Raw genomic sequence first — 22704 nt, forward strand, 5'->3', positions numbered from 1 at the left:
GCCCATAATAATATGAGCCAAAAGTGCATAGTACTTGTCAGGCTGCTGAAGGTTGGCATGAAGATGTTGACAGTCTCAGCTTGTTCCCTCATAAAGGAGGGTATGATGGGGATTGCAAAGACTACCTCCTAATAAAGTTCCTGCAACTTCAAACATCACTAAAACGTTTCATATGACATGAAAGAAGGTCTGCAATTTCACCAAAGGAAAAAATATGGGTTATTAGAGGGAGCTATGAATTGCATGTATCTTCTAGGAATAAATAGAGCTTCTGCTGCCTAAAATTAGGTGCCTTTCAAAGACCCAACAGCAATGTTGGGGAGAAAATTACTACATATATGCTTAGATCTGGTTTCCTCTATTTAGGTCCCATCTTTCCTGATATCCCAAGTGAGAAAAATGAATGAGGCAGCAATGAACAACAGCAAGAGACAGCTGATGTTTGACAAAGGAGTGAGAAAACTGCTGAGGAGAAAGACCATGGAACGGGAGAGACCTGAAAGACCAGAGGTGTGATAAAAAGATACAATTTTCAAAGTCAGTTTTAACCAGCCTCTCTTCTTTATCTCATGATAACTCCTGGGGTTGGGGAGGAAGTTTAGCCATACAAAATTAGCTGTTTAGGGAGCTACTTTGAGAGATATGCTTCTCAGTCCAACATCCTGATAAGACAGAGCTTTGGGAATTGATTCAGAAAAGGTGAGGAAGGCAAAATGATTTCTATCAATCCAAGCTGTAAGCTGTTTACAAACACATGCTGGCTTTTAACCTCTTTAATAAGAAAATGGTTATATGTGGACTGTCCTTGACAGTAATGATCTGTAGATATTCAACAAATGTATGGATCTGTAACTGAGTAGTAGAATGGTCTCTATTAGGATTAATTGCATTTAGGAATGCCTTGGTCTAGGCCATTTGCAAGGTTTAGTTTTAGAGCTTTGCACCAACTTCCTAAGCAGAAAGAAAATCCAATTTGCCTACCACAGACACCTAAACTGGGTCTAAATGTTAAGAGTCCAATGAAGTCATTTGTGTTGTTATTCCCGAAGGAGAGAGATGAATACTTCTGAGGATTTCCAGTGTTTCAGGTGCAGTTCCAGCTTAGGAAAATCTGACAGAAAAATCTTTCCTTGAAGGTCTTAAAGCCACCAACTTTTCTCCACTGCCTAGATATGGAGATTAGGAAGTTACTTCAGATATGTTGCTCTGATAGACAACTAAAATAAACCTACATATTAGGTGCTACATAAAATTTGGGCAACAAAGAATATTGTGTCTACATGCACAACATATACAGTCCCTATAGCATCTTATATATATTATTTCTGTGTAGTAAATACCATTAATAACCTGGAGAGAAAGCCTTTAGAGTTCTCCATGGATGTTTAAAAGAATGAAGATAGGTGAATTGTAAGAGAAGTAACCAAGGAAATGGACAAGGACTCTATAGCTGTTGAAGAACAGTCTTGAAGAAAAAAAGAAAATACAAATTAGGAAGGAGTGATATTACAACATTATAAGAAACAGACAATGAGCCACCTAGTACAGACATTAGAGAAAATGCAGAAGGGAATGTCTGGGGGGAAAGTAAAAAAATAAATGCTATATATGAATTGTGAATCCATGCTAATTCAGCTTTCTGCAGAATTTATTTGCCAGCACTGACCAATATATATTGTGAATAGGAGACACATTGGTGCTGCGAATGGAGACAGAGATGTTTGTTTAAGTTGTTGATGGAGGCTACTGTGTTGCAAAGTTGCAGTCAGCCTGGAAAAAACACAGAAAGACTTTCCCTCCGAGGAGAGTCAATTACTGCGGTCATTGCACCTTCAGGAAGACAAGTCCATCGATTGTAGTAATTGGCTTACATCTAATAAAAATGAGGGTAGTTGTGGCAGGTAGCTGAAATATGAAGGGTAAATTGGAGGTAAACTCTGTTTGGATAACTGAGTCGAATTTTGAGAGCACTTAACACAATCCTCAGGTCTCAGATATTCTAAATTACACAGGGACAGATACTGGAGAGACTATTGTGTTCTGCTCAGCATGGTATTAACTGGATTAGAACTGGAATGCAAACCTTGCTAATTGATTTATCCACCATTAATCATGGAAGAGTGCATCAACTTCACAGATGATCATTTGAACCCTATACAAGGTCAAATTTCAAACTAACAGAAACCATATGGCACTTCAATATTTTACTGTACACACACTTCAATCTAGTTGAAACCATAGGAAGTGGAAACAGAAAACTGCAGCTTTATGCCTCAGAAGAGTTTCATCTTTAGAAGGAAGAACAGATATTCCTGATAATCTTTATATGTTTTTAAATAAGCACTTGGCTCACTGAACAAAGCTAATAGACATAACTTAAAATTCAAGGGCTTTACTTGGTATGCATTTATGTGTTACTTACCAAGGAGTTTGTGTCTTTGTGTTGCATCTCATTATACTGTGTCTGTAAATATGTCTTTTAAATAATTAAGTGAATGCAGGACAGTGATTTTTGCAAGCAACCTCAAAATTGTTTCAGAACTGCTTCTGAATGGACCTAGAGCAATATTTGCCTTAGACTTACTCTACTGAACATTGCTTTTAGGGAGCTGCCACTTTCCCCCCATACCTGCAGTCTGACATACCTGAGGGGGTGATACGTGTTTATGCGCCACTGCATTCAAAAGTCTCTATGGCAATTCAACTCAACAGCCAAACAAAAGCCAGAGATATCCTGGCTAGATTCCACTGTGAAAACAGGTGGGTAAAGCAGAACATTTTGTCTTTCCTGAACAATGCTAGAACTATAAATGGATTGTTCCCTTTTCAGAGAGTCATTGTATTACAAATACTCTTTTTCTTACCTAAAATTGCTAATTTATGGTTGTATTGGACAAAGAAATTTTAACCACTGATTTTATTCTTTTTATTTTACTTAATAATTGTCTCCCATACAGAATCAATCTGCTCTGTTACACCACTACTAAAAACATACCTTAAACATATATTTTATGGACTTGCCACATAGAGAACACAAAGGAATTGTCTTACATGTGTCCATAAGTCTTTAATATTTTTATTTCTGTAAGGTAATAATTATTAACAGTTATGGGAAATGGTAAATTATATCTGAAAGTCTTTTCTGCAAAGTCTTCTCACATTACCACATAATTCTGTTCTATGATAAGTAATATAAAATAATAATATAGAAGGTTTAGTTAACTGTGATGCAGTAACGACCTCTGTAGCAGATTTAGTATTCTGCAGTGATTCATTTGGTAGAAGTTCCTGTTTTTGACAAGGCAGTTCACAGAGGAAAAAATATCAAACTTTAGCCTACCACTGATAGTGGGAGATAAGGTAGTGGTTATAACAGAAATACACACTGAAAGTTTTTTTTTCCATCCTAGTTATGGAACATCACAGAACGTAAGAGGCCAGATCCAAAGTTTACATGAAATTGGAGGAAATATAGGTAGGTCTCAGCTTTGAAAATTTAATTCTGAATGTCCTTAACTTCCTAAAACACCTCAAGGCAGCACTGCTTGGACATAGCTGGGTTGTTCCTACCCTCCAGTCCATTTGGAAGTAATCAGCCTGACCCAAAACCTGTTAAAATCAATGTCATGATTTATTCAAACTCCAGTGTAACAGAAGTAAACCCAATGGCTGGATCTCAGTAGTATCCCTAAGTTTTGCCAAATTTATCTTACCTTTTGCTTACCTCTCTCCCTCCTCTCATAACTGAGCATTTTTCCATGGTTAAGAGATCCTTAGTATTCCTTTTGCAAATACATTCCACCTCATTGTCAAGCCTTTCCCCAAGACCTATTTCTTCCTCACTAACTGTTAACATCCCTCAAATAAAAACTAGAGAATTAAGAATTCACCCCCCCATGTGTATGGGTGTTCTATACTCATATTAATCCATGTGCTTTATTTAGATTGCAAATTCCTTACAGTAGGGCTTTTGTCTTCTCCAGTGTTTCATGCAGTGACACTTCTTGTAATAACAGCAACAATGGCTTGCCCCACAAGTTTCTAGCCTAAAGGTCAAAAACCAGATTTAAATTTGATACTGCACAATCCTGGCTCTCTCCTTTTTATATTCATACCAAAATTCTGGATGCTCTGTCCAAGTCTGTTGTCAATTACCTGATTAGATTATTCTTTACTTCTTCTTGATTCAGCCCTAAAGACTTTCTGGAAAGTTATTGCAAAACATCACAGGCTTACTTCAGCAGTAAACAAGAAGCAGTCTTTATTACTGATGACACACAAAGCTAAATTGGATTAGTGGTTTGTTTTGACTGGCTAAACAGGATGACCAACTGATGCTAAAATCAAAAAAGATCCTAAAGACCTTGCAAAACAATCCCAAACATGCCCACCATGCTCTTTATGAAAATCAGGATGTTTAATTTGCATCTTCATTTAAAATTATTTTCATAGGCTAGATGCTTCAGGGTACCTTAGTCCACTGATTATGCATTAATTCATTTATATTGCTTTCACTCGAATAAAATCATTAGGACCTCAGTGACCTTGTAAGTAACTGTACAAAAATGTTACCGTAATCCTTTGTGTCACAGCAATGTAACCTCACCAGTTAAATGACTTCATCACCCCATGTAAATGTAATATAGTCCAACAAATCAACTTAACTTTAGAATTTATTGCCTTATTACTCAATTAAGAGGCACCAAATGCCTCATTCTGGCAAAGTCAGTAGGGACTTCCCAATTATCACCTAATGAAATCCTGAAACAGCTGGCATTAGAAGGATTTTCTTTTTTTTTAGTTTTTTAACCAGCAAAATGGCAACTGCCAAAAACCTTGTTATAGTCCCTGTCTTTCTTTGCAAGATCTTAGCTGGATGGGAACACATTGTTTACAGGACTACTTTTTCAGCATTTAAAAATAGTGTACAAACAAAATCAGAGACTTGTAATACCAGCCCAGTAAATCAAAGAAAATAAAAACCTTCATACAGTAGCACTTATAGTAAGAGTGTTAACGCTTTTTGAGAAACCCTATTTGTTCACCATTTGACTAAATGTCTTGTCCATCACTCAGTGTAATGCAAGTCATCTTGCCTGGAAGTGAAAGTGAATTCATGACTCCCACAGAGTAAAATCACTGGCAACTTTACCAAAGGCCCTCTGTGTATCCTGGCAAGATACACACCAAACTAGGCTTGCTATGTGCAAGTCGGAGAAACATTCAAGGACATTTTAACACAGTGCTGTCGCAATGTGATCAAAACATCCTGTTTCATGGCTGTCAATTTGTGTTTCAGGTCAGCACTGTTTGGATCCAGATGCATACATGTTAGATGTCTACCGTGCAAATCCTCAGGCAGAATGGGTGATAAAACCAAAAGCAAGCTGAAGCAGAAGGCTGCAGTGTACTGGACAAAAGCCAAATGGACAAGAGTGATGCCTGTCATTTTAAGCTCTTGCAGAGTCAAAACAAAGCAGTAGCTACAGGACATCATTCCTTCCTACTGTACAGTCCAACTGATGGTCAGCACATACTTCTTTTGGTATTCCAGCTTCTGATCAACAGAAAAATAGCACATCAGTTATGCTTTCACATGAATACACTTGTGCCAGTTGGCCCAGAAGTTAAGGAGGACAGACCAAGGTACGGTGTGCAGAGAACAACCTGTCATATACAAATTGTTTATTTCCCGATCTGGTGTTAGAACACAGATTTTTGAAAATAATCCAGTGGTATCAGAGGATGAATGAAACACTACCTATCACAGTGTAACACAGAAGCACCAGAGAGACATTCAAGAAGAGAAGGTACCTGTCAGACATGGAAGACAGGATCTCAACATGCAACAGTGCCAAGACACAGCTGTGTGACAAAACCAAACCTTTCTGCTGCAAGTAAACCCATACAGTGTGCATTACTGCAATATTTATCTCTAAGTCACTCCTCACAAGTACCTGATACAGGGGACAGGAGGCAGGAGGAACTACTGTATAGACAGCCATACTGTTTAGTGTGTACCACTATATGTATCACTACCAGTCTTCCAAAATTGTCTGTTTGGACCACGTAGCTGTGTGCAATTGTAATGCCACAATCCATTCTCTTCTTCCTTTCCCAATCACACACACAAATTTCAGGAGACAAATGTTAGGTAAGAAGGGGAATATGCCCCTGCTCTGCCTTTTACTTGATACTGTCAGAATTAAGTCTGTGTAATGCCATACTATATGTGTTAATGGTGCCACTTAGTCACCACTTGTTTTTGTCAAACATTATAGTTTCTTATTTGTAACCTAATTATTTTTATTTTATTTTGGCGTTAATATGTAAGCCATTTTTATATGCTATTCAGCTGCATTGACAAGAGAGATCTTTGTTCAGATCTTGTATAATACAGCATGGAGAAGAAAAAGAGCTTCCAATGAGCAGTGGGATTCAATAATTTACACATTAGGTCTTTAAAACCATAACCAAACTAGGCCCAGTTGTCCTGGGGGTTTTACAAATACATAGCAAATTGCAGCCCCTATTACAGATGACATGCAGCCTAAGAAAACTCACAGGCTGACAAGAGAACAAAGGACTCAACTGCATTGGAAATTTAAGACACTATGTCTAGTTGGTAGCTAGTCATAAGGGCAAGGACTGTTCTTCACTTAGTCATCTCACTTGGGGCTATACTTTACTGAACTAAAGCATGTTTGTTCAGTAGGAAAATCACAAATCTCTGGAAAAGAGCAAGGATTTTTTTTCATCTTTGTCTTACACAAAAAATGGGAACTAATGTCTTTAACTGCACTGCAATGTCTCAATCCTTAGATAAAACGATACAGCACAATGAATCTACCCACAGCCTGAGCAGTGGGGTTTGTTCCTGGTCAAGATGCACATTTGAGGCAGAAGCTCTGTTTATGACCTAGGAATGTGAAAACACTCTGAATCAAGTCCTCCAGGTGAACATAAAGGCCACTGTCCTGCAGAGAAAGTCTGTAACTTGTGATGACCTGCTGAAGCTGTGCAATGAGGATCTGAACCAGAAGCAAGGTTTCTAGAATGTGCTAAGTTAATCACATTCTCCAGGAATTAACTTTCATTGTTAGTGGTCAGTGAAAGAAATCAACATTGAATTAATACCTTTACCAAGCACCAATAATGTCTACAGAGGACAGATTCTCTCTTCTTTCTTGCCTGCTTGATAAAAATATTATAAAAATTTTGCAACATTATCCTTTCATTTTCTTTAAAACAATGACATTTCTAACTTTCCTGCAGTTTTGGTTTTTTATTCCTGTTTTTGTTTTTTCCTTTCTTTTTCTTCTTACCACTAATCCAGACATAGTTGCATCCAGGAACAGACCAGGACCATTGTATTATAAAACACATTCTTATTTTGACAACTATTTCTTGTAAGTATACAAGAGATAGTAGATCTGTGGTTTGTTCATAGGAGTAAGCACAAATGTTTTGCCATGTGCTTTGCTCCCAATACCCTTTAGTTCCCTCTGTGGCAATGAACAGCGCTTTCTACTAATATTGCCATTTTCTTTCAGCTGTAAAGCAGGACTAGTACTTTCCATACAAAGGCAACATGATAATTAGTTGAGTTAAATGCTACTCTCAGATGCAGTCAAAAAATTCCCTGACCTGATCAGGAGTTATAAACATCCATCTGAAATTGACAAACTCAGCAAACGCGTTTTATGTGGAATCTGTTTTGAATACATATAAAGGGTCAGCATTGCTGTATTTATAGCCAATTAAAAGAGGTTCTAAGACTATACAGAAAGCCTAAACATTAACAAAAGCATTTGAAATGTCATAGCAAATGAGCTAACATTCTGCAATACTTTCAGACAAGTTTGTTGACCTCCTCCATCTTGCTCACTAACTTTATTCTGTTCTCGATGTCCATGCGAGGAAAAGTACAGAGAAGCTCTGTGTTCATGCTGTAACTTGCTCAGCATGTTCTGGACCTCGTCAGAGTTATTTCTGAAATAGATCTCCCTGCATTCCGCACAGAATACAATGGGGTTTTGAAAGACTTTTACCACTTCACAACTTGGGAAAATTAAATATGGTGTAATAAAATCTATCCTGTGAGCATTTTTTTAATGCTAAAACTGCCTATAACTTTGTAAGACATGCATATTAGCAGATGAACTAGGTTCTACATACCCAGACTACTACAGTGGCCAAATACCTCCTGTCTCTGAAACAGATTCAAAATTCTTTTTTGATACAAATGGACCTAATGACCCATGTGTACTGTGGTTAATACTGTTCCACATTAAGTTGTTTTGTATTGTTGTGGTACACTAACTCGATTTCATATGCAGCAGGCAAATAGAACAATCTCAGTGACATTTTGAAAGATGAGGTTTCAACTTTAGGCCTTGTATTTCAAGGTTCTGGTAGAGGCATGAGAAATTTTGCTCCTCCTAACAGCAGCTGAAGTCAAAACCAGGTTACAATAGGATTGTCAGTAACAAAAAGCAACATACGTGGAAAGCTATTAATAAGAAAGTGGTAGCAAGCAGAGAGAAATTTATTCAAATTCCAAAGATGCCTCAAGCATTTATTTACTCCATGGTTCTACAAAGACAAGCATTTTGCATATTCACAGAGAGAGATAGAGAGTATTGTAGAAAGTAGGTGTTGGAAACAGACTGGAATCCTCTGACCTGTTTACGCAGCTAATGTCATTAGAATGTGTGCGTGTGCACAGATGTGTCTGTGTCCACGTATAATAGTAACTACCTCACTCTGCATTTTCCAGGGAAAATATTTTGGCTTAGAGGTTTAACACTCAAGAACTTTCTATTACCAATTTCACCTCTCCACTAGTCTTAACATTGCCAAATTTTTCTATGGGGCAAGATTTGACATTACAAAAAATATATATAGTAAAAATATGTATTTCAGGATGTGGATGAAATTTTATCCAAAGTATGTTGCCTAAGTTACTGCTTGTAATGTGAACCTTATGAGATCAGACCTTGAGGTTAAATAGAAAACAAACACAAACACACTGTGTTACATTTTTATTTTTCAATGGCTTTCCATTAATATCTGTCTTCTTTGGAAAATAATGCAATACCACTAATCACAGCAAAGTGTTTGTATGTATGTTTCCCTTACAATCCTCATTATGTTATGTGTTTTGTTGAAGTATGCCAATATGTAAGTGTATTTGTACAGCAGAGTGTGTCCACTGTATTGTACCCATGTCAACAGTAAAACCAATACCATCAAAGAAAGCTCTTTAAATGTGTTTTTGTATAGAAGTAGAGGACAGAAATTACAAAATGCAGTGGTGAATTTGTCTTAAAAGCAGCTATGTTGTTGCAGCACCTGAACAGTTAGCTATACAAAGGACCATGTTTTGCCACCCTTGCTCCAGTGGAGCAGTTCTTTGCTCCAGGATTTCTTCTCTTGGACTACCTCGAAACAAGGTACAAAATGACACTCCTTGGAATCCTGCCCTATTGAAAGCAATGCCAAACCACTTTGGGGTTTCACTTCAGCCATTATATTTTAAACTGGTACGAAATACATAGAACAAAACTAACTCCAGAACAAATTGTGAAAAATGCGTAATAAAAGCCAAACAAAATTGTAAGGAGCAATAAAAAATACTGTTAGTTTAATGAAAAAAATACAAAAAAAAAAAAAAGAGATGGAAACATCTTGTAAAGAACTATGTTTATTATGGATGCATATTAAATTATGAGATACATTAGTGAGTGCTGAGTGATCTGGCTAGTTGATGAATGGATGTTCTTACTTGAGTCAGATTGAGTGCATGTCCCCCAAACCTGGCTCAAGAAAAGACTTATTTTAGAAACAGGCAAGCATAGTAAGGAAAAGCAAAGAACTTGACTGGCCTGTGAATCAGGAATTGCAGAGCAACAGAAGTGCCACCCTGTGTTCTGTAAGGAATACTGTTATCCAAAGGAGTCATTAATTCTAGTTGCCAAAATGCCTGGTATTCCCCAAGTCTGACCCAGACTGTTTCTTCACCAACACAACACTTCATATTCATCTCCATGCTGTGGAATTGCTGCTTGTCCTGAAGCTGATTACATGTAAGCATAAAGAAGAACATAATTCTCCTAGACAATGAACCTATAATGAGGGCCAGAAGCACTGGATTTTAAGGCAGAAAGAAGAGAAACTGGAGCTACTATATAATGTATAAATTCTAGTCATTAGACTCTGAATCTGAGACCTTCAAACGTCAGTCTCCTGCTCCCTCTGCTGGACTATATCCACTTACTCTTCACAGAATCAGGATGGTCTGGGTTGGAAGGGACCTAAACTATCTGGTTTGAACCTCCCTGCCATGGCCATATTTGTCACTTCTTAGCCTGCCATCTCTTTTTCTTCCAATTGAAATGTAGGGACAACTGAACTACATGAATTACCTTACAGTTTATTGTAATTTTATTTGGTGGTCCAAAATAACCACCTTTTTATAAAACAACTAACACACAATAAAATGAAATACTGTCAAGTAATCAAAAGAAAACACTGTAAACACTGATTAATAAAAATTCCAAAAAGAAAAATACCCAATTTAATGCCATTAACATTGTAGTAGAGGTATTTGTTGTTTAAAACCATTTAGTTAAAATGTAGACATAGAGCTTCTGATTAAAAAACAAAAAAAGACCTGAGTTGGAAAACAGCCAGAATAATCAAAGAGATGCAGGCTCTCACCAATTCTTCCTTTTATTACAAAATAAGAATGCAAAATAATAGATCAACAAAAAACCTCTCTCTCACTCCAGACAGGCTTTGCTACAGTTCACTGCTCAGCCCCAGGGCAGGAATGAGGAAAGACTCCACGCAGGTCAAAAGCTCTGCTAAAGTCAAACAATTCTGCATGTTGGCTCTTGGTCAAAACAAGGTTCCTCAAACACCCACGGAATGAGCTCTTGCTTGTGAGGCAGTTTTGCTTCACATCACCTGAAAAACATGAAATACATAGAATCTATTTCCAGTGAACAGAAACAATACAAAGATCCAGGTTATTAAGCTGCTTCTCCTCCCTTTGAAATGAGAGAGAAACTCAACACCTGTGGAGCAAGAAGTTCTATTCATGTTTGAATGATCTAGGATATTCCAACATGAACAGTCACTGCTGCCTTCAAGCATAAGCCATGCACTGGGATAACTTGTGCAGTGTTTGCAGAAGTAGTTTGTCCCAGGGGACAATGGGAGATGAGAGGGGAAATCAGAGAGGAAAGCCATTCCACATAGATGGTTTTTAAGTTAAAATCAAAACTGTCAGAATATGAAGCAACAGCTGAGCTGTACATAGTCTCAGACTCCACTGGCAAACCACAAGGGGTGGGGATGGAGGGAACACGTGTTACGAGTCACTCCTGTGAAAGTGAGAGCAAGAGGGACAGAAGAGAACTGAAATATTACTGTACCTACCAGGATAACCTCCAACATAAATGGGATTGTTTGTATCTGCAGACGTTGACTGGATATAGGGATTATCCATTTGAACCAAATTCCCATCAATTATCAGTGAAATGCGATGTTTGCTTTTGTTTGCTTGAAGCTTGTGCCATTTCCCATCACACAAGTTATTTGTTCCTTTTGGTTCATACATAGCTGTTATTCTGCCAGCTCCATTGTTGACATGGAATAAAACCTACATAAACAGCCAGATACCAATAAAGATATAAAGTAAGAATACATGAATTAATTTGCCTAGATAAAAGCACAATCATGCTGGTGCACAGAATTCCATTTTAAATGTTTGGCAATATGCAAAGTTAATGTTTACTTTGATGGATAGAGTGTATCCTTATTGACGGTTCTTTAAAATCTAGAAGACTTGGATGTATCTGTGCAATGGTCCATTGGGTTAGCTTAGTATACTTCCCTAGAGATTTCAATGTTTCTTACAAATTCAAATCAAGACATTTTTCACAGAACCTGAGACTTCAGACCTGAAAGAAGATTCACTGTATCTAACTGAAGAGGAAGAAGAGTGTGCTAAAAGCACTTGTCATTGCCAATACATGTATTGATTTTTTTCGTGTATTTGTTTTTCAAAGCAGTAGACATTTCCTCAAATCTGTGGTGAGGATTAATATGTAAATATTAACTGAGAAAGTATGTCCCACAGAAACAGTGGTATTTAACACTGTCTCTAGCTAGGAAGCTTTGAATAAAAAATGAGCTGTTTCTGAGAAAACAAAGTACTTAAAAGCAATCAAGTATACATTTTTTATGTGAGAGATGACTGGAGAACTATGTATTGATTGTTAAAAGGTTTATGAAGCATAATGGCCAGTAGAAGTAGAGAATGAGTTAATTGCTCATGAATATTGAAGAAGAGATTACAAAACAGTGTGCTTTCTACATGCAATAATGTTTCTCAAGGACAAGTGTAGCATTATGGCAGAAAAAGTATTAAGCCACAGAAAAGATATATATTTGCTTTAACATACAAGGTACGTACCACAGAAGGTCAGAATGGCTGCACACAAACATAAATTACACAAATTAAAAATCCAAAAATTTCCAGTTATTCTGCTAATTGCACATTTAATCATGTGATGGCAATGAGAAACCTTGAGACTGAAAGTGTCCCATACTAATTCCATGGGGATTTGCCTCCATCACATTTGACTGATGTCTATTTAGCACAACCAAGGAGTTCTAACTTTCCAGTTTCAAGCAAGCCTTGTGAAATGAATATGCCAGCACAGGGCAGCCTACCTTGCCATGTACAATCTCCAGTCCAATGGCATCAACCTTAGCACTGCTGACCCCAAGAAGAACACCATGCATCACTGTTGTACGGAACTCCAGTGTGATGTTCACATCAGACCGCACTCTGTAACCTTCTCTGACTGAAAAGAAGTTAGAAGGTTCTAGCAGAAGACTTGTAACACACAGTACAAAGCATAATAAATACATTGGCATTGAAAGGCCTGAAAAGCTTGTTAATTATTCTGCTGAAACATGACCTTGTAGAACCCATGGAAAGTAAGTTTTCCACAGTCATTATTCATATTTTATACTGGAAAAGATAAATTCCCAAATAGTTTTTTTCATTAATTCAGATTTACTACATTCTATCTCATTTGTAAGAAATAGTAAAGAGCACAAATGTAATACTTCATGTTACTCCACAAGTCTTTTGTCTCTATACCCTTTAACTGACCTTAACATCAGGAACATGGATATTCTTAGCTGAAAAAAAAAGATAGTTCATTTCTTTCCCAGTGCTAAAATCTTTAGGTTTTTGATTTGGGGAAGACAGCCCATTGCAGAAATGATCAATTTTGGATGTATGGAACTCAGTCAGAAATACATATGCAGGGCATGCACTTGCTGTGTGAGAAGTCAGTTAATTACACAGAGTTCCAGCAAGATCTAAAAAGCATATGTTTTCATTAACATTAATTCAGTAAGGTACTGTTTTCATTTGATGACACTTACCAAGAGCAGCAAAGCCACTTCCATCAAAGAAAGTACCATCCTGCACTGTTACATAGCATTTATTCACAGCAAAGACAGAGACAGGACTCTCACTGTCCAGTTGTTTGCTATTAATTGTCACGCTACGAATGCAGGCAGGAATACTGTGAGTCACCTAAGCATATGGAAATATAAGAGATAATATTGAATATAAACTGCTGCAATGCTTTCTTAGTGATTCACTTGGTGTTATTGAAGATAAATTATCTGAACAAAAAACAGCAAGACCTAAAATATTTACATAATTAAATTTCTATTGTTACATATAATTATGTAAAGTTACAAATGTACCTAACATCTTAGAGTCAAAATAAATAGTTTAGAAGCACAGTATACACTATCTATCTATAACATACAAAAAGGATTGCATTCGCTTAACTATAAGCAGGGACTTGCCCAGCAGTTGATGACATTCCAAGCATGCTCCAGCAAATTAATGAATAAATCAAGATTTTGTATGACATTTTTCAATTTCTATTCAACAAAAAGATTAATCCGATTTTCTCACCATTAATATTTTCAGCAATTGCAGATTCAAAGTATTAAAATATTTGTTAACCTCATTATCCAATTAAAAAGCATGGGTGAAGACAATACACCCAGAATTAAGAAGAATTGGGAATTGCCCAGTCACTCCAGAGGGTGGTCAGGCACTGGAACAGGCTCCCCAAAGAAGTGGTTACAGCACCAAGCCTGCCAGAGTTCAAGACACACTTGGACAATGCTCTCAGACACATAATGTGATATTTTGGGTGTCCTCGGCAGGGTCAGGAATTGGACTTCTACAATCTTTGTACGTCTCTTCAAACTCAGGATATTCTATGATTCTACAAGAAGCATTATATCGTCACCCGAATCCTCACTGATATAATGGGCAGCACAAGGAGGAAGGCAATAAAAACCCACCCTTTAAAAGCATGTGCAAAAAGTATGCTTTAATCTCAGACAGGTAAACCCCACCTTTCAGAGATATTTAAGGCACCTAATTCCTGTTTGAATACAATAGGACTTAGATACCAAAAGGTCTGAGATTCTAGGTCATGTTTTTACCTTATGCTATAAAACACAGGAATTTATATTCTTTATCCATTTTTAACAGAGAGATTGATAGAAGAAGAAAAAAAGAATCTTTTAAGGGCTATTACTAACGCACAAGGATACAAGCTCTAGCTAGTCAATAAGCCATAGAAAGCTGGAAAGATTTATCTGGTAAAGGGTCATTACTTTCTTTGTTCCTTCTTTCCCTAAGTGCTTCTTTTTTTGCCTGTCAGAGACAGGATACTGAATTAGATGGGTTTAATGCAGTATGCTCATTCTAGTTTTGCAAAATGTCAGAGACACCCGCCACCATCCCAAACCTTCTTACATTCCCAAGATTCTTTGGCACGTAGTCTAAGGGGAGTCCTCCCACATAGAGCTTCCCTTCCACATCCAAAGTGCTACCATCTCCAAGAGCACTGACTGCTACCAATTCCTGTCCATCCACAATGACTGTACCTTTTCTTTTAAAGTATTCCGTCTTTACCTGGAAAAAATGAAAGCATGCAAACATGAATCAGTAAGCTAAATCAGTTATCTAGTCATTATTTGCCAGAGAAGTAAGCAAGACAACTTTTTAGAGGTTCAATTGCTCTAACAAGCTGTTCTGAGCCACCTCTTGAAATTCATCCTGAGGCTGAGGCCATTTCAGAATGTAACTGAGCAGCTAAACAGCTTCCTTGCCGTCCCAAGTCTTCACTGTGATTGCATATTGTTCTGCCTAAGTTTTTCAGTGTAACAATCATTAAAAACTACTATTTTATTGCCTTAGGATTCAGGTACATTACTGAACATAAAAGTACTGTGTTGGTCTTCTGCAATTATTGTGCTGTCGGCCAGCTGAGCCATCTCAGCTCTCTGAAGTGCACAGTCCTATATTGTAATATTATGATGGACAATGCTAAATTTGCTGTGACCAAAAAGCTTTCCAGTTCTGTCTGTCTTGTTCACTCATGTCCCTATACCCTCCTTGCCCTAAAGCAATGATTCACAATGCAGCTGAGGGATTTTATTTGAAGTCAGCTAGCTATTTATTCTTCTCTCTTTACTTGTAGCCCCACTCAGAATCCTTACTAGGTTCAACATGAAGTTTCATGAAGATGTTGGTTAGTAAGGGGATAAAAAGTAGTAAAGCAGGGTGGTATGAGCAGAGGGCAGAGAATAGAAGTGGTGCTTCTTTTGGTAGCAATGCATGTTAGTTTAATTTGATTGCAATCATCACCCCCAGCTGCAAAGTGCTGTGACTCAGCCTTAATCTCTGAAAAAGTTTGAAGCTTGTGCTTTTATGTCCTGGGTAGTAAAGGTAGGTCAGCTCCTGTATGGAATCTGTTTATCTCTTATAACATGGGTAGTGTGAATATAAGTATTACGTGAGAGTATTTAATTTTAAGCATGCAGCTGTAAATCCTGGAGCATTCTTCCTTTCAGGGTAGGTAGCTGAGCTTAACTGTGATATCTCTCTCTGATAGAAGTTTACATTTGCTTTCTTTATGTTAAGTTTTTCCTGGTTTTCCTTCTGCTGCTTATGTATGAAATGCAAAAATAACTCTGTTGATTCCCAAGGCACCTAGGAAAGCTGGCAGCTTTGTGTCATCAATCACTTTGTCCCACAGAAGCCACTTCCTGCAGTTAAGGCTTCACACATGGGAAGTTTTCAGGATGAATTCTGTCATCCTCACTTGCCTTTAGGAGAAGTACTGTGGTCAGAGTTACTTTAAAACTCATGCAGACATCCCAGCCATTTTTCACAAAGCAAGCCTCAGTCAGCAGCAGGTGGGTTGCTCAAAGGAACTGGGCCTATAGAGACTGACACAGTCTTTGCTCAGAAGGCCCTGAATGCTACGTGACACCTGAAAACCATAACTGTAGTTTCTTCTCAAACTCTCCTTCAGCCAAGTCCTCCCTCTCCAGCCTCCATTCATTTCAAATGTCTTCCTTTCTTATGTTGCCTCAACCAAGGAAAGGAAAGACAGTGCTTCCCTGATGTCACTGGCCACTATGACATACTCAGGTATTAAGCAATTAGTGGGAAAAAAGAGAAACTGAGCACCCACGAATTTCTTCCACCTTGTCACACATTCAGCTGCAGGTCTTTGGTGACTAAGCACATGGAAATCTTTCTGTGGAAAAAGTCAGTTTTTAAATCTCTCTGTTAGGTTCTACTCTGTTGAAGAAGACCATTATTATTATAGCTGGTGAACTGTTTCATTTCTAAATAATCTGAGATACTTGGAAGCTGGAATTGATGTACAATTAATGAAAATATAAAAGGAAATAACTGTCACCAAATGAAAGTTTTCTGAATGGTTTCATGGTTGGATTAAAACCAGTTTGCCTTGGCAATACAGAAAGGATACAGGAAAGGCGAAGAAAACCCAACCAAATAACTCCAGAGAGAAAATGAAGCACCAGATTGGTGACTACCTACCGTATGCCATTTTCCATCACTGATAACAGCAGGGTGAAGAGCTACTGCTTTTCCTTTGCCGAGATCAAATGAGAAATGGAGCTGTCCCCCATGAAGCTGCAGGGCTGCATAATCAACCTGGTTCTGGTGAGCCATGTAGTAAATCAAGCCACTGGAGGCAAAGGTTCTGAGATTCAGCTGGACAGAAAGTCTAGACAATAAAATTTCACTGTTACTGAAAGGTATTTCTTCTGTAGTGATAAAAAGCTTTTCTAGAGGCAGAGAACAGCCTCAACCAATTCATTATTATGAAAGGAAATTTATTATTACAAAGGCCAGAAAAATGGAATTTGCATTGATTCTAAGAAAGCATGACCTATAATGTGTTTCATAATAGAAATCAGTGCTGTACCTGTCAGAAATAGAAAAAGTGCTTGTCACAGAGTGAGATGGACTTCAGGAGGGACAGGTTCAGCTGTTTGCGACTGCAGGCTTGCTTATTGCCTCAAGAAAGAAACCCATTCCAGGATAATGGGATGGCATCCATTACTATTAGCCAGGCATTCTAGGATATAATGGGCAGGCTGAGAACAGAGGGAGGCTTAAAAGGTAGAGGAACTGATTGAACCATTTATTATGGAGACACTAGGTTCAGAGTACATGGCATCAATGCTCTGCAATGTCCTCATGTTCAACAGCTATAACAGAAGGGCTAGAGGGAAAACTCATTCTTTTCTCAATGCCTGTGGAGAGTTCCTGAGTTGAAAGAAGCATATACAAGTGACTTGCAGGCTATGTTTTGGAGACTTTGTTGTGAGCTTCTCAAACAAGTAAAAGAGGCAGAGAGGCTATCACATGTTACGTCTCAAGAAAATGATTTTTCTCAGAAGTCTTTTCTCCTTCAAGTGCACCTCCAGACATGGAAGGTGCACCTCCAGCAAATATAGACAAGGGAGTCAGATATTATCTCCATCAGTCAAAGGAATATGTATGTATAGAGAAGTATGTGGAAAACAGAAATCAAAATACTTACAGAAGGTACAGTGAGGCTCTTAAGTCTGAGAGGAAAAAAAATGCAGAACCCTGACCATGAGTTAATAAACTCATGACAACTAACCTGAGAAAGACACATTAATTACATTATGATGAGATACTTCCTTCCATGAGGAGCCCACTGGAACCTGAAGTGAGGGCCACATTCAAAGCTGGCAATGATCATTCATGAACTGTCATTGCACTTCTTGTAGCTCAATACAAAATAACACTTGTGTGCATGTGTCATTCAGGATATACTCACTTCTTCCTGACAGCAGACTGATTGAAAAGCAGTGTCAAGTGGCTGCCTTTGGCAAATCCAAACTGATGGGCACCTTGAACACGATCAGGTAGTTCATCTTTTGCACAAATGACCTGTTAATAAAAGGACTTTATTAGGAAGAACAGTATCAGGTGCTGACCTGCAAGTGTTGACTGACAGTGTGCCTAGGAATAACTTTCTAAGTAGCAAAACTGAGCCACAAGGTAACCACAAAGTATACAGCAACATCAAGCAGTTAAACTCATAATAGTTCTAAGCTATCTTCAAGCTCAAAAAGAACTAGTTCCAATGATTAAGCTTTATCTCATACTCCACTGTCTTTTCTACTGATAAATGTTTGTAGTTCGAGCGGTATTCATTTGCTATTTGTCTTAATTGATAGCCCTTTTGATAAAAAATCCTGGAAGACAGAGTACAATTTCAGTGTGAAAATCTTATGGACTTGATAGAAATATTTTACCATTTAACAAGGACACACATTTTTGTTATGATTTGGGGGATGGATAGCTGAGTAACAGCATATAACCCAAAGCTATACTTTAGCTCTAATAAGGACAACTTTTTTCTTTTTATAGCCACAGTTGTATGAAATGAATAAAACCTTGCTTTCTGTTGCCACAGAAAAATGATTTCAGGATGCTATGGAAATGATTCATTATGAAGAAGTGCAGCTGCAGAAGGAGAGAAGAAATGCTGCGTTCTCTCTTGTGAACAGGGACTATGTGAGAGGAAACAGCTGCCATGCAAGCTGCACTCAGACAGTGTGTGTCTCTTGAATGGTTTGTGCCTCCTCTCTTACACAGAGCAGAGACTTCATGTATGTGACCAGGAAAATGTGAATGCAGAACTGCACAGCTAATGCAAATCTCAGCATACAGCCATTTTGACCAGAATACTCTACTGTCATGTCCTTCTGCTGGGAGATTATCATTCCACTTTTTCTTGTCTTTTTTAGTGTTGCTGCCTGAACAAACCTAACTAGATTTCCATTCCAAATGGCCAACAGGCTGCTACAAAAGTTACTTACAGTTTTTCTATAGGAAATTATAATTTCAAATCCAGATTTATTGAACTATTCCATACCACAGAAGAAGCAAATATATACAAATGTACTTTGATAATTCTTCAAAAAGAATGGAGAAAAGAGACAATAAAGCTTTACTGCCATACACACATGTTTTGTATCTGTAAGAGGTCTCAGAGGAACTGGTAAAGTCTGCAGATCAGGTTGAATCTCAACGTCTGCTGGCTGTATGACTGGTTTAGGCTTCTCTGACAGAAAGCAGCTGTCCATATTCACATGTTCATACTTCATGGAAGTGGTGAAATATAAAAGCCTGTGTTTTTCAAAAAAATACATTTTAAGAGGTGCAATTCCAAATCCTTACATTTCCCAAGCACAAGGCGAGTATTTTAGAAGATCTTTCACTAGTAAGGGAAAGAAGTGACATCTGGGACAAACAGGCTGAGAAGTGGAAAATAATCTGACCATAGAACAGTATGAATAGACAGTATGTGAATGCAGATGAAACTACAGTAGAGGAAATTGTGCAACACCTCTACAAACATTAAAGATATTTTTAAAGCTATTTAGAAATGTAGCTGGCAATATCAATTTTCTGGCTGTTACAATATCCAGATCATGTGTATCATGCTTGTCTAATGTTAAAAACCAGGAAAACAGAAATGTCATGCAAGAGAGCACAAAGTACATTTAATAATTACTATACATAGTTTTCCAAAACAAAGCAGTTACTCCTCTGACTTACTCCTTGTTAAAAATAAGATTGCTGATACAGCCACAAAAGGAGCCAGCCAATTTTAGCCCTAGGATGTCCTCTCCTGCTGGAATGCCACCAGCATAAAAGTTGGAAATATTAATGGAGCTCATTTCTGCTGATAAACCAAGCCTCAGTTCTGCAGGTTTACTTTCATCCACCTGTACAGTTATGATCCTGAAAGAGATAAAGTAGGGAAAACATTAAACAAGGTCTTAGTCATTTCCAAATGAAAAGCATTCCTTTCAGCCTCAAAAATGTCCTGTTCTAATAAATAAAGATTCCATTACTTCAATAATCCTTTCAATGTCTTAATACTAGAAGACAACTTTTTTAGGTGATTCTTGACATGTAAGGTTTTGTCAAATTTCTTTCTAAATTATTTTGAATAGCTGTATTTTTTCTTCTACTATTTAGTATACTTTACTCAAGTGCCCCAAGCTGTCTAGAAATTGAGAGCTTTTAGCCACACCTCTGTCAGTGGCTGTATGCTGTACACAATTACCATGTAAATCAGAACATCTGCATTAACAGCAGAAAAACACAGCCCTGATTATTTCACCTAATAAGCAAGCAAAGGCAATTCCTCAGAGTGCAGTGAACTGACAACAGCACAGAATAATTAAACGGGTAGTAGTCTTTGCAGTGGCACGTACCTCTTATTCCGAATTAGGATGACAGAGTGTTCTTGTCCATCACTGTATGTTCCATTAGCAGACTGAATAACTACTTTCCTAGTACTTGCTCTATCTCCAGCATTAACATGCACTGCAAGATGACCATCAATCAGTGTGATGGAAAAGAAAGGCTGTGGATATAATCAGAAGATTAATTTTTAACTATAGCTCAATTTTCTAACGCTCATTCAGTGTTTAAATAGAACATACATTGGAAAAAATTTACCTCCAACCCTGTTCTAAATAACTTTTTAAAGAAACTCAGAGACTAGTAGTCATTGTATTGGTATCTCTCAGAGTGCAGAGTCTTTTAACACCAAACACAAAAGCAGGAGATTTCTCTGGTCATGATAAAAAATTCCAGTTAAAATGCAAGTGGTTTTTATACCACCTCTCCCCTACACACACACTCCTTCTCTTAGAGGAAGGAAGTAAGAAAGCCCAGGTATTCCTAGTAAGACTCTGTCTTTATGTTCCAGAAGCACCAACTGTTCATCAGATATAAAACTGCAACCTAACTTGATTTTACAAAACAAAAATGGCAAAAGTAATCCCCCAGAAAATTTTTGTTTTCAGTACTTGCCAAATGTGCTTGTCTTCGTCGTCGCTTTTCCAGTCCCCTGCTGAGTCCAGCAAGGATGATACCACTGCTGTTCTTAGTAGCAAAAGTTGCCATCAGTTCTGATTCTGGGCTTAAGGACTTAGGTACCAATTCAATATATCCTTTGCTCATGATGTTCACACTATAAATAGGCTATTTTATGAAGAAGAGAATTAATTACTGAATTTGTCCCTACATAGTGCCCAGTAAGAAAAAAAATTAAAATGCAAGTATAGATGAGAATATCTTAGAATTTTAGAAAATAAATCCATTTCAACTCACTGTAAACATCACTATTCACTGTTCCATAACACTAAAGATCAGTTTACAAAATTTTAGTCTCCTACCTCCAATACACAGCCTTTTCTTACTCCGTATGAACTTCTAAGCAAGTCAAAGGTAGAACGAGATATTTCCAGATTCTTGATGCATCCCACATACATTCTACTATTAAGACCTTTCCTGAAACATAAAACAAGTCTTTCTTTCCAAGTAGTAGTACTTGGTATCTCCTGGGAGAAAAGATTAAGTTCTCTTCAATGGGAAAAAACCAGAGATCTCTTTTTTAAAGAATGCAGTCAGCCCAGTGTAAGTGAAAAGAGAGGTAATTTAGGTTTTCCTCTTAGCAGATACTAAATCTAACCTTAAAAAGAATCAGATAATGTGCCCAAACGGAAGCATACAAGTGTGTTGCCAGGTCAGGTCATTTTCCAAAACTTGAAGGTGAATCTTCAGCTGGAATATAATGGATTTGGTGTGAAAGAGTAACTGTAACTCTCTACTACACAGAATATTTTTTTGATTTTCCAGGTCTGAAGGATGTCTAATTTGGTTCCAAGTTTAAGTGAGAGAAATATAAGGCTGTCCTGCCATAGCCCCTCACAGGCTGGTATGCAAGCTAAGATTAACAAGTCTGCAGCTCTGCAATATCTGTGCAGGGACCAATAATGTACTAGAATTTATCTCATTGTCAAGAGCATGCAGAGAGTTTAATTTAAGTTTCTCTTGCCATGTTTATCCTTTCATAGTGAAGCCAGTGGAAGAAATGTGACTTTGCAAGTTCAGCACAGGTGTACAATACAAAAACCCAAACATAAACAAGAGACATACTATAAAATATGTATCTGTAATTTTTTTTGCTGATCCATTCACAATTGTTTCTCCTTTGTTCCAAGTTACAAAACTGAATTACAAGAATTCCTTTCTGAAGGAGAACTTTCATCCTGAAGTGCAGTTTTGCCCATAAATGCCAGCTGGAAATGCAAAAGTAGACATCAAAGGAGCATTGTTGCATACAGCAGTGCAGAATACTTGTAACAGCCTGACCCAAACAGCAGGTGGCTGCTGTGGTGGAAATCACCCATGGAGGGGGAAAA

The 22704-nt window shown here is 37.6% G+C and overlaps 2 protein-coding genes across 4 annotated transcripts in view; one reads left to right on the forward strand and one right to left on the reverse strand.

Moving 5' to 3' along the window:
• Nucleotides 1-5489, forward strand: part of ARHGAP28 (Rho GTPase activating protein 28) — a 71936-nt gene extending 66447 nt beyond the window's left edge. For all 3 annotated transcript variants that reach the window (XM_071554783.1, XM_071554781.1, XM_071554782.1), the window contains exons 12-15: nucleotides 367-510; nucleotides 2606-2760; nucleotides 3411-3475; nucleotides 5300-5489. In XM_071554783.1, coding sequence (XP_071410884.1) covers nucleotides 367-510; nucleotides 2606-2760; nucleotides 3411-3475; nucleotides 5300-5391 — 456 coding nt within the window. In that variant the 3' untranslated portion in view covers nucleotides 5392-5489. The remainder of the gene's footprint in view (nucleotides 1-366; nucleotides 511-2605; nucleotides 2761-3410; nucleotides 3476-5299) is intronic.
• A 4041-nt stretch (nucleotides 5490-9530) lies between these two features.
• The window catches only part of LAMA1 (laminin subunit alpha 1), an 80453-nt gene continuing 67279 nt past the window's right edge, over nucleotides 9531-22704 (reverse strand). Inside the window, exons 51-62 of the mRNA XM_071554265.1 lie at nucleotides 21676-21790; nucleotides 21311-21481; nucleotides 20707-20858; nucleotides 20042-20227; nucleotides 19447-19609; nucleotides 18252-18364; nucleotides 16976-17165; nucleotides 14876-15034; nucleotides 13471-13624; nucleotides 12745-12878; nucleotides 11446-11668; nucleotides 9531-10971 (exon numbers count right to left, since the gene is read on the reverse strand). Of these exons, the coding sequence (XP_071410366.1) occupies nucleotides 10811-10971; nucleotides 11446-11668; nucleotides 12745-12878; nucleotides 13471-13624; nucleotides 14876-15034; nucleotides 16976-17165; nucleotides 18252-18364; nucleotides 19447-19609; nucleotides 20042-20227; nucleotides 20707-20858; nucleotides 21311-21481; nucleotides 21676-21790 (1921 nt within the window). The 3' untranslated portion in view covers nucleotides 9531-10810. The remainder of the gene's footprint in view (nucleotides 10972-11445; nucleotides 11669-12744; nucleotides 12879-13470; nucleotides 13625-14875; nucleotides 15035-16975; nucleotides 17166-18251; nucleotides 18365-19446; nucleotides 19610-20041; nucleotides 20228-20706; nucleotides 20859-21310; nucleotides 21482-21675; nucleotides 21791-22704) is intronic.

The sequence above is a fragment of the Pithys albifrons genome, chromosome 4, assembly GCF_047495875.1.
Source record: "Pithys albifrons albifrons isolate INPA30051 chromosome 4, PitAlb_v1, whole genome shotgun sequence".
Taxonomy (NCBI): Eukaryota; Metazoa; Chordata; class Aves; order Passeriformes; family Thamnophilidae; genus Pithys; species Pithys albifrons.